Source organism: Colias croceus, chromosome 20 (genome assembly GCF_905220415.1).
Source record: "Colias croceus chromosome 20, ilColCroc2.1".
Taxonomy (NCBI): Eukaryota; Metazoa; Arthropoda; class Insecta; order Lepidoptera; family Pieridae; genus Colias; species Colias croceus.
The window spans coordinates 4,860,032-4,873,367 of NC_059556.1; the positions used below are offsets into that span (position 1 = coordinate 4,860,032).

Genomic DNA, 13,336 nt, shown 5'->3' on the forward strand with positions numbered 1-13,336 from the left:
CCTGTGTAGTGAAATTTAGCACTCTAATCGGTTCAGTATAATTTCCGTGAAAGACACACACATACATCCTCACAAACTTTCGTATTTATAATATTAGTAGGATGATAATTTTGATGAAAATATAAATGACAAAGTTCCTTTACTAAATTAGGATTTAAAACAGGTGGTTTGCTCCACGTCCCTGTCCCACAAAAACCTTATTCGATTCTAACTTAGAAATATATAACCATAATTAAAATATATAAACCTGTAAAAGCTTGTAATGTAGCGTGAGTGCCCGAGTAACACATCTATTCATTTCCCTTTCCGTAGCGCTAAATGTTAGTTGTTTAAATGCCCATTGTTGTATGCAAGTGGAAACAACATAAAACTAATAGCTAATGTTTTGCTTCTGTTGTAATGTTCTAGTTCTGTGTTGTGAAAACTGTGCCTATTCCAGTCAACTTTAGCTTCGTTGACGATGTATTGTCCAAGTAAGTAATTAGTTACGTATGAGGGCTCAGAGGTAGATGAATTGAGTGAGGAATAGTCAGAGGCACTTGCATTTTTTATTAATGCTTGTAGACTGTAAACAATTACATGATGAGGTACCTATTTTATAATTCCTTTATGATTATAACGTTTTGTATACGTATTACGTATGATGTATTTAGAGGTATGGTTACGTATTAGGGTATGGTCTACATAACATAACAACTATGATTCAGTTCAGCTACCTTAACCTAACTTTAAAACAGAAATAATGATGATTGTTATTTTATGATAATACCACTAATATTATCACTGAATTAATTTGTTAATTGTAAATAATTTCCAAGTATTAATACATTTATTTATTTATTTTTATTTATTTAACCCATTCATCTGACCGATTGGTCTTTTCTAGGAATTAATCCAATAAATTGACAATCAGTAAACTGAATCTCATTGTAAACTTGCTACAAATTGATTAAACAATTTACTGCTGACTTGTTTCATTAATTGTCTAACTTTGACCACAAGTTTCGACATTATCTTAACTACTTAATCTCTACACCTTCTAAACTACAGTTTTCAGTGTCATTACTCCTCTTAGCGCTTGTTGGAATGTCCTCACTAGGTCTATAATTACCTATGAAATTAGTTACTTCTCACCTTTCCTCGCAGTAAGTGAAAATATCAAGTGCGTTGGTTAATTTTCAGAGTTAAATATAGATATCGAAGCACTTACAGCAGTAGGCACTAATAATTAGGGCAAATCATGAACAATTCGAGTATAATTGGTTTTTTTTAATATTTAGAGGCATAAATAGATACAGGGGCTTGAAAGTTTCAGCAGGGAAGCCCTTCCATTATATTGTCACTGGTATTAATGTATTATTTACCTTCTAAATTATACTTAATTTTCTTCCAGTATCACGTAAATTTGAAAGGAAGCTTAACATTGTTTAATATAAAATGTAGAACAATACAATTTTGATACTTTTTCTTGTACGGACGAATAAATTTCAATTTGCGAAATCTTGATTTTTCGACGTTAATGGAGTTAGAGTGATTGAAGATCTGGTTACAGGCGGAAACATGAATTTTCTGAGCAAGAAATATATTATTTGCATGAAGAATGTAATCACAAAATACTCGCATTTAAAAAGTAATACAGTGTTAAATTTGAATCAATTTACATTCATTTTTAACCTTGATGGACAGATCGTTTCGTAAAATGGATACAAAACATTAAGACTTGTCGTATTCGAATGAAATTGGAAGAAAATCCTCTCGCGATTTATCTATATCTCACCATTTTCAGTCGCCTTATAAATAAGTACTTTGTCTCGTTGTTAACGATCCGTTGTTCTCGACTAGAGTGCTCATTGTATAGAGATTTTTAAGCTTCAAATACCTATTGTGACTAACTAGAGAAATAGTCATAGTCATTCGTTTTTATGTTTATTGGTAGAATTCTGCTAAAAAGGCTTCTTTTTTTAGTTAAATCTTCATAAATAATAAAGCACAAAGAATAAAGGTTGTTTAGAACTTATTATAAGGCATACTATAATGAAATAAAGGTTGTTTATTAAGACGAGAATACCTAATTATAAGGCTTAATATTATTATTTAGATGAAATACGTTCGCATTGTTTGCATATATTTAGTTTGTGACCTTGCTGACACTGAGGTTGGTAGGAGCGATCCCATAGGAATTACGTGTTGTGTTCAAATTACCATATATTTTATATATTTAAAACAAGGCTTCACAAGTATTCTTTGTGGTTGCTTACCTTTAACGTATCCGTTGGTAGATTAAGAAGACTAGTTAGTCTCTGAGTTTACCCATAACATTTAAGAAACAGAAATGCTGTGCTATTTATTGATGAGTTGGTATTTGATTATCTCAGTGTACCTATGTCATAGGAAAAAGTCACTAATATCCATACGTTGATTTTCTACATGTGGGAAGTAATAAATAAAAATACAATATAGGAAAAATACTTTATACAAACTTACAACTCATTTAGATACATTCAAGTTATTGGAAATAACTAAATCATTAACATGTTCAATCTAAATACATAATATGTAGAGTAAAAAGTTCCATTTGCCATACATTTATTAAATACTGATAATTAATTATAATTTAGTTTATAACATAAAGTATGAATAAATAAATAAATATACTAAACTATAGAAACACTTAAGTACTCTAATAGGACGTTTTATTTAGCTAATTTTAGGAAAATCTATACACATATGAATTTATTTACATTACCTTGAAAATTGTTCGATATACAACGATTTTATTAGAATACCTAATACATATCCATTTTTTCCGAACTTATTTGCGCTATCAAAGCGGTAAGGCGAGATCGTTTTAAGTCTGACAGGGATAAATTAACGGGATTAATAGCCAAAATACGTAGCCATGGTATAATCGCTTAGGTATAAGTAAATAAATTTTAAATTTAAACTTAACTTATTGAGGATTTTGTTTTGAACACAAATTGCGTTGACATAGAAGCACAAGCACATTGTAGGAGCGTGAAAGAGATTATAAATGTCTTTTGAATTTACAAAATATGATTTGTAAAGTATGATAATTTTGTATGTACTGGTGCTTAATTTTTAATTTTCTAAATGCTTTTATTCTTCTATGAAATAATGATACAATATTATTATTTAATATCATTAATTCAGTCCGTAAAACAACCCCATGGAAGTACGAATTAAAAAGAAGCGATAAATGTTTGAGTTCTTTCAATCAAACATTAGACAAGCTTTAAATATCTATTAATTAAAGGTATTATCTTGATCTAAACGAAGAAGATATAAAAGAAACGATTTATTATTAATTGATTATTAATTGGTTTTAAGAATGATACGAAACAATACAGTAGCAATGTAGTAGTACGTCTACACTATACATGATTAACGACTTTACCAAAAAAAAAATCATATTTTCAAACACTATTGAAAAAATAGTGTTTTTACAACATTCATTTTGATCTCGAGATTATGTACATCAAGGTACTGAGCGCACTTAATCTAAGTAGTATACATTCTAAAATATTTATACATATATAAAACACCGATAAAAAGGAAGCATTTATACTAAGTAACTATATATACACGGCTAATTAGTAAATCACAGCTCCTGATTGAAAGTTGAAATGTACAACACGAATTTGACTAGAAAAGTTTACAATATCATAAATATTCTAAATTACATTGTTTCTAAGCAATCGTACGCAATAACAAATTTTCAATTCAATATAAGATGTATTTAGGAATTACAGCTTTTTCCTAATTGTAATATGGTGGAGGTACGTAACAAGTAGACAAGACATTTTCAAGATAATTTTCCATTTGTTCAATCTTCGCATCAATATTTTAAACTTTGAAAAAAAAAATCATTTATGTAATTAATAACATGCCTTACGTACGATCACTTGAAAATTGCGCAAAAATCTAACAGTTAACTTGAGATCTCAGCTTTCGCGTACGTCACATGCTTGCTCATTTTCCGTTTAAAGGATTGGTTGCGGCTCTCACTATCAAGGCTCACTTCACTCACGGATTCTGAGTCTGGATATACGTAGTGTATGGGGTCGAAATTGTTTTGGTCAGATCTATAGGTTCGGTCGCCGTTCCGTCGCATGGAGCGGCGCTCCCTGCATCAAGAGCACCTGGTCCGGGGTCTGCAGGTGCCCGTCCTGGCCTGCTGTCACAATCGACACATCTCGTGCTGTGATACGGAGGAGTACATCATTGTCGTCACGGGGTACTGTAACGAAAATTCATTGTTAGAATGCGATGACGACGTCATTTGTTTTCAAGTTGAGTATTGTTTTTGAATGTTATTTTTTTTATTACAGGAGTTATTAAAAAAAGTATAGGTAACACGTGAATAGAGGACTCTATTCTTCAAATGACTTGAGGAATCGACGAAAACAGTAGTAAAATCAAGCTATGACGAATAATTAAATTTTAAGGCTTGAATAATATTTGGAGGTAAATACAGAAAAGGATTTGATGTACATTTTAAGAATGATAGAATGAAATACAATTTTTACAATTGTTTATACAAATGAAAAAGCAAAAGATAGTATATAATTGCTTATCTTGATAACACAAAAATGGAATGTATCAAAATTGGTTACAGGAGGTATAACACAAATATACAAATTTATATCTACATATAGTAGTATAACTAGTATAATATAACTAAAATATTTAATGAATAAACATTCATATCATTTATCATAGCTTGTTAGGATAGATAATTAAATACGTTGTGTATTTGTTTTTATCCGGAAATGAATAACGTTAGGGATGTAGCGGTTACGCTGAATCCGACCGCTTTTAATTGCCAATTTATAACAAATTCAATTAGGTACAATTTAAATAATTTCAAAATTCATTGAGTTGGTATCGACGTTTATAAATCCATGAATTGAACATCATTATTTTACACTAAACAGTTGATTTGTTTGATTAAAAACGTTAAAGAAAATTAATAGTTAATACCTTTAAACCCCGTCATACAATAAACTATCGATCGCATAATTATTATACAGTAATTTGCATAATCTTCAACGTCTTTATATACTTAACTCTATTTTCAAGTCTTCGTTAAATCTGCGAAGTTAATTTTAAAATCACGTACATCCATTCTAGATGACGATGTCGAGGCGGTGACACGTGAATGTCTCATGAAAATTCAGCGGAATAGAAAAATTGTTGGTGCACGCCCTAGAATATATTAAACTCGGAATAGTGCGATAAGTTCAGTATATTGCTGGGAAATTGTTGAATTTACATATTATAGAAAAAGTTGGTTTTAAGCTCATTGTTTTGAGCATAGGTAGCATATTTATAGTATGCAGTACCAGGTTTAATTTGTACAAAAGGTTAGCATGAATCATAAAAAGTTTATAGATTATTTTATACTTACTTTATATTTGAAACATATGTCTAACTAGCTTCCGCCCACGACTTTGTACGTGCATCCCCGTTTTTCCCCGTTCCCGCAAGAATTTCGGGAAATCCTTTCTTAGCGGACGCCTACGTTATGACATCTACCTGCATGCCAAATTTCAGCCCGATACGTCCAGTGGTTTAGGCTGTGCGTTGATAGATCACTATCTGTCACCTTTGAGTTTTATATATATAGATTTATTTTATTATTAAGAATTAAGTAAAAGAGATAAGACATAAATAACTTTAAATTTTTATACATTTTTTATTTATTTAGTAACCAAAGCTGCTTTGTATGCTATATGGTTAAGCAGAGATTCCGTGTGGATAATATCACAAGAACGAAATGCAAGTGATGTTAGAACAGGTACAAAGGGGAACATATAGTGCACTTTATGAAACGAGGTTTTAGAATAACATTTACAATACAATGTGGCCGGTCATGCAAATGGCAAATAGGATTTTATAAACGCTGTTCACACGACACACAAGTAACCAGTTGGAAAACATGCAATTTGAAATTTTAGTTTCATCGGAGCAGAGATCGAGAAGACCACATAATAGATGCCAAAGCAAGGGGTACACACATACCTCGATCGAATAAACTATAGATTATTTCCTTCGGGCTTTAAAAATGTACGGAAAAAACTGCGTTGAAAATTGTTTTCCAGAAAAGGCACTTGTAAGAGATAGCGTCGTAGCGCTATATATAAGTTTGTTCGCAGGAATTTTGTCTGATCGCTTGGAGTTCGCCCGAGGAGTAATAACGTCTAGTCGTGCGCCACTGAAAGTAGAATACAACCTAAATAATGATGAAAAAATGTGGCTCCCTTCAAAATATTTCATGCGGTAAACTTTACTGTTTTATTTTGTAGACCTTGTTCAAGTTCATTCATTTGCCCTATATTATGTACGAAGTACTGATGATATTGTAGTCTGTGTAATGAAATGTAATATTAATATAAAAAATCTTAATTAATCAAAGTTATGATGATTTTGTGCTTTTATTATCTTTTCAGCTATTTGATATTTGCGTAGAATCGTTAAAATCATAATTTATTAATTTTTATTACCGTCCATAATTAAAACTGATATCGAACAATTAAAATCTACGTAATATAAAAATAATTACTAAAGAATGAGAGATAAAAATAGCCGAACATTTTCTGGAGGCATTTTAAATTTACCTGAGATTGCTTGAAGCGTAATTGTGGCTGGTATTTTCTCCTTAGCTTTCGTGGGCAGCACACACAGAGTATTCTTAGAAATGCCCTGTAACAAAGTTAATTATGTTTTATAAGGATTCTTTCGTAGTTGGTGTAGAGATTAATATTTGAAGAACATTATATACACAGTTGAATTGAAATAGCTTAATTAAAAGATTAATTCGAGAACTGTGATTCGAGTGTCATTCATTCACCTTTCGCGGTGACATTATTGTGTACCTGGCTAATGATAATTCAAGGTTAAAATAATATCAAATCTAAATTCGTCGTTAGTCGTTACCTACATTTTGTTGTTATGATTTACATAGTTCGTGCGGGAATCATTTATACTTTAAGATTTAATGGAATATAAACTCTGTTATCAATGTTACGGTATGCTCAATTGCTAAACTATTTAGATTGATATAACAACAACACGGCCTACATATTTATTATTTAAAGAAACAACCTTTATTTTTTACTATTACAATATACAAAAATCTATTCTCGTAATAGTTTTACATAATTCTAGCTGTCCCGGCGAACTTCGAACTTGTCATTTTGAAATTCAGCTCAAGTGTTGATAAGCTTTTTACATAAATTTTCTTGAGGTCACAATTTTATCAGCAATAAAAAAAAACTTAAACATTAGAAGAAAGATTTACGTTTATATTCCAAGTTTTCGATAGAGATAATTAAAGGAGATCTAAACAATCGAGGCCCCTGTCTCCTGCGGGATTAATCAGATCCTAGCAACTTCGCCGATTGACGCCGGGGATTTCACATGCGGCTTCTAATTTTCTGTAAGTCTAGCGTCTTGCTCATTATATAGCTCCTATTTTGTGTACTTATTGCCTTTGTTGTGAAAGGAAAATAGAGGTATAATATAATAATAATGTTATTATAATACGTATAATAAAATTTAATAGTGTTGTAAACCGTTTTTTGTCTTTATATTTTTCACTCTTATATATTTTTGTATCCATATAATTGGCTTATATTTGGAAAGTTATTACTTGTTCTTGATTTAGGCTACTGTTATTGTGTATAAGTTGTTTGTAAACCAATAAAATTAACAAATCGTCTTAGGTTGTCATTGTAAATATATTCACTGAAACACATTTTTAATTTCTTTACACACGTAAACTAAAAACTAAGGAGAATTAAGATTATCTCCTTATTCATCTTGATTGTTCATTTCAGGACTAGGTCATGAATAACCAAAAATCCTTTCTTGGGATACATTATTTAATATTCATAATTTCATCAGCTTTGTGTCAAGTTTCATGCATAATATAATTATATTATGTTCCTTAACCCGGTTCTGGTTGTGACAATTATTCAATCTATTGGTTAATGATAAATGAAAAAAAATAAAAAAAGGAAATTTTCCTCATAAAATTTCCATATTTGACTTGATTATTAATTATATAAAGAATGATATAAAAATTATTAGTAGGTATATATTTTGAATATTAATTGAGTTGTATTAGACAACTGAAATAACCTTGGAATTACATTCATTTCCTAATAGAACTTGTGTAAAGTAACTGTATTAGCATTGTTCCTAATTTGCATTTTCAATGGACTCGAGAAAATTCGATTAAGGTTTAATTATGTGGATAAAAAGGAGCAAGGGACTAGTTGTTTAGCAAATAAATTCGTTTATTTCTTTTCAAACTCGTTTCAGCTTCGATGGGTGGGTGATAGCAGCGTTTTCTGTACAATATTTTAGATCTGAAGATAGCGGAAACGACGTCTGGGTTTTAGCTTTTAATTTTTCATTTCCCTCTACAATTTTGCTTATATAAACAAACAAAATTTGAAGAATATCTCACTTGCTTGATGTAATTTTTATAAATGTGATTTAATAAACACAATAGACACAAATCTGGCACTAGAGAGCCTTTTTAAGCTTTAACGTCAAATATAATTTATTTTGATTACGCCCTAGAATTCTAAGCGACGTGTTTTTAACCGCAAACGAAGAATAATAATGAATTTCATTGACCGAAGTTCTTTTTGGACAAACAATGGAAAGCCGTTTAACACGCACATTTAGAATTTCATTCATTTACTTCTTTAATAAAAATAAAAGTCGTCTGCGCCTTCGTTGACTTTGGCGTATTCTTATATGTAATATGAATGTTATGGAGGTAAAAAATAATACGTTCTATTATTTCTTTCTTCATAACTTATCTTTAATAACAAATACATTTGAATGTAATTAAACAATAAGTACCCCAAATTAGATGGCAAAATATTGGCCATAACTCACGCTCTATATTTTAGAGTATTATCATAGTTTTTAATGAAACGCAGTTTTTCCTAGAAAGTTAAAAATGTGTAAACCATTTTATACGATGGGAGGTGCGACATGTTTATCGTGGCTTTAATTTTCTACTTACTTGCGTGTTTAAGTGGGTAATGCGGCTGAAGGGATTTTAACATAAATTACATTTAAATTTAAAGCTTTAACATAAATTTTAACCGTATTTATTTTTGAGCAGTGTTTATTATATAAATTGAGTGTTTATGTAGTGATTAGAGTGGTTAAGAGGTATGGTTTTATCTTTGGTCTGTTGACTATTATATAGAAGAGCTTATAGGCTCCAAATAAAATGTTAATAACAGGGGCTATCTTTTTTAATTTTCAGTGAGTCCACTCATGTTTGTGACATTGACAGGTTTTGTTGTTATAAGAATGATCAATAACATTAAAAAAACTGTATGTGATATGTGTATTTTACATCGGATATTTATTTTAAATCAAACATAGACTATTTATTTGCACTAAAAACGAATACGAAATCTTCTAGCCACTTTTACTACAAATAAGCTTTCGTGAGTCTGAAAATATTCGGACGCTTTATAGGTAACACAAGCTTGTTTTGTGACTATCTTCAAACACTTTCAGACTATGTCGAAGGCGTCGGCTTGTCTATTAAGTACAGGCTATAAAATACCATTTGTGTTTGCCACAATAAAAGTGAAAGTACAATCTTGTTTAGTTCAGTTTCAACATAAGAATGTCTAGAACTTTATGAGGGTTCTACTGAAATTGTGGGTGAAAAAGACCTGATAATAAAATGTGGGAAAGATTTGCTTATATAGAGTTTTTATTAACTTTTTTATGTAGCTGAGTAAACTCGAAGTCAATTTGGAGAGAAGAGCTGAAGAGCAGAGATTGTTTATACAAAATTCAATGCGCTGGATTTCTGTCTCGAGGCAGAGGTCGCGGCCCGTGGTACAAGTAATGTTCTAATTTGGTAAATATTTTTTCAGGCGAAGCTGCCGCTTTGTTGATAAAAACATGAGACATCTGTGTTGAGACGACAGGGATTTCTGTTGACACTCTCATTCATTACGCTTGTTAGAATGTAACAATAATGCCTTTATTAAAAAAAATGTTAGATCTTTATGCCATTGTTGGAAGCTTTATGCAGGCTGTTGATATGTTATTTACGTTGATTTCTATATTAGAAAGACGATACTTTTGATATAATTTCAATACCCGTTCTAATATTTTGTGTAAGTATAGGATAAGATAAACTATATGTACATTTAATACGTTTTAGTTTTAGTTCGTTTTATTTAGTGTTGTTTAATAAACTTTTAAATAGATAAAACTATATCTATTAATCACTTAATTTTGCAGACAGTTTATAAATTGCCGTAAACTTTGCGTTTGACAACATCTATCGTAGACCAAAGTTTAATTACTTCGGCCAATCAAATCTGTGCAATTTAATGATTGGAAGTAATGGCGCGAACGTGCCGCAGAGAAAATTCCAGAATTGATGCAACGGTATTAATTTAATTTTATAGAGGGCCAGAATTACTTTACGTTGGTATCACCTAATAACCCACAAAAGTTTTGATAACATTGATACCCTATTGTTTATAAAATATTTTTTATAGAAAAGGAAATGAAAACATAGTATTTTAAATTAGCTATACAAAGCCCTTAAGGGTAGATCTTTTTACATGTTGAATGTAACGTTCAACGATAAGTGTAATATAAGGATAATATAACGATAATATAAGTGATGCCATCTGGAATGGATAAGATTTTCTGTAATTACTTTCTGTTAAATACTGATTATCATTTCCTTCCCTTAGGAGTGGAAAAGCTGCTCATACGCCATGTGATTCGAAGTATAAAACATAGATACTATAATTAAACAACCCACCAAAATTTCCTTATAAATGTATTTGAAATTTAACAACACAATATGTGTACTAAGCTCCTTACGCAGGTTAAAAAGAAATGAACCTGCATGTTTTATGATAAGAAAATGTGAACGCGTTGTAAAAGCACTTTAGAATTTCAATTGTTACAGTCAGGTACTTGGAGTTTATACGCTTGCTCTACTTCGAGAATAATAAAAAATACTTGAGTAGGAATAAGCATAACGCCTTAATCTGGAATCATTTTGAACCTTTCTGAGTCATTCAATTCATTTTCGTGAATTAACAAGAAAAATGAGACATGATTTTTCATTTCTATTGCTCATCATGTGATTTATAAAAATTGTTTGAAAGAGTTTTGTAATGTAAGTAAAAAATAAATGCATATACTGACAGTAGATACGTCTGTTATTTCAATGTGTATACAAAAATGTACACACATTGAAATAACAGTGAATAACATGTAGAGGAAATGAGAACTGAAATTATTTCAATGCCTTACCACAAATAGTTACACTGTTCAGAATTTTATGACTGTGTAAGCCTGAGATTGGATTTATACTTCCAACATAAATTAATATTTTGGAATATAATATAATGATTAAGTAAGGTTTATTTTGGCTTCTATTTGCTTTAAAAATACGGTATGAAATTGATGTCTCAATAATGAATAATTATTTTTTCTCGTTTATTATTTTTCTCCCAATTAATAAATTGCTGATCAATCGAACCCTTCGGAATTATGTTTCACGATTCATAGCTTTAATACGTACACAGATAATATAATATTAAATCATGTAAGTATTTGCTTTTGTTTTACGATTTGTATTAATATTATCTTTCTTTTGTTTAATAAAGTGTGGAAATCTAGCGTAGTACACTATTTAATTGTTGTTGTTTTTACAGCTCATGGTCAAAAAGTACTTAAATTATATTGCAATTCTATGTTCTGACATAAGGTCAGGAGGAGAAATCAATATTTCCAGTACCCACTTGAATGGACTACTACTAGATACCCATCTACTTTCTCAAGTCGAATTCGCAAAACATTGAAAAAATAAAACAAAAATATGGTCATGAATGCGAATTTAATAAAGATAATTAGGTTGCACTCTATTTTCTATGTAAAGCTACAGCTTTTTACCTACAGGTAATTCTTTTATTTTCAAACACTCGTAAACCTTACCGTCGTTTTTGCTTCCTTGTCTTTTATTATTGCGTGAATATCAGCTTGAGATCTTTTTAATTAATGTAGTAATAAGTGTCACAATATATTTTAATACTAGCTTTCCACCCGCGGCATCGCCCGCGCAGTCAAAGAAAAACCCGCTTAGTTCCCGTTCCCGGGGTAAAAAGTAGCCTGTGTCCTTTCACGGGTATCAAAATATCTCTATACAAAATTTCATGCAAATTGGTTCAGTAGTTAAGGCGTGATTGAGTAACAGACAGACAGACAGAGTTACTTTCGCATTTATAATATTAGTATGGATACGTAAAAAATTTCAAAGGCTATCATGTTTTGACGACTTTGAATGATATGCTCCCACTACGTATCTTTACGTAGCTATACGAAGCAATTTGATGTTTAACTAAAATCAGGGTACGCATTTTATATGTTGTGTAATTTCCGCTCGGGATTCAGGTTTCTCTTTTATATAGGTAGCTATAGGCGTGTAAGGAACACCTTTTTATCTCGGAAACTTATCGCTTTAGGCAGGAAAAATGTTGCTGTTCGTGTACTTGATTTTCTCATTCAAACTAAATAGAGGATCTTGAAGCTTTTAAAGTACTTATTTATCTAGGATGTGTGCTTGTTCATAAAATGTAAATTCTTAAGTTATTTAAAGGTTAAGTTCGCCTTAAAATTTCTGCTAAAATTTACATTTTAGAAAAATGACCTTTTAACTCTTGGTAATGGTATTTACTATTTATGGTTCCAAGTAAATAAATTTAGTTTAAATAATATATTATTTACTTTTTTTTATTCATTGTTCTTTATTTCACTTATGGAAAAGCTGATGAGAAAAAAACAGGTTACATGTTATTCTTTCATAATGTGAAAATTAGTACACGTATACTTTTAAAGGGATATCCCTTAGCACGATAACAAAGGTTCCTTTGAGCTCTTACTACTTTTGTTGTGAACTCATTAAACTTAGGAACAATCCTTTTGGACACCTGTGTGTCCAACTTTTTAGCCTTAAAATGTATGGAATATACAAGAAAAACTTTCGCTTCTTTTTTACTGACGCTCTTCTAGCGGTTGATCTTTTTGTGCTTCTACTTGGCTTTGCATTTTAGGTATGAAGTAAAAAATAACATATACCAATATGATTTAATAAAGACATTTTATACTTTTAATAATGTATAAAGGTTGGTCATTTTTGTATAACAAACTGATAAAATAATTATTTTAAAGGAGTGCCAATTTTTTCTGGATTATCTTTCACATGACAATTGTTTTATACCATAATCACCAAAAGCGATTT

General features: G+C 30.5%; 1 protein-coding gene across 1 annotated transcript in view; it reads right to left on the minus strand.

Moving 5' to 3' along the window:
* Positions 1–3,910: 3,910 nt before the first annotated feature.
* The window catches only part of LOC123700951 (dopamine receptor 2-like), a 104,748-nt gene continuing 95,322 nt past the window's right edge, over positions 3,911–13,336 (minus strand). Inside the window, exons 3-4 of the mRNA XM_045648334.1 lie at positions 6,639–6,723; positions 3,911–4,258 (exon numbers count right to left, since the gene is read on the minus strand). Coding sequence (XP_045504290.1) covers positions 4,199–4,258; positions 6,639–6,723 — 145 coding nt within the window. The 3' untranslated portion in view covers positions 3,911–4,198. The remainder of the gene's footprint in view (positions 4,259–6,638; positions 6,724–13,336) is intronic.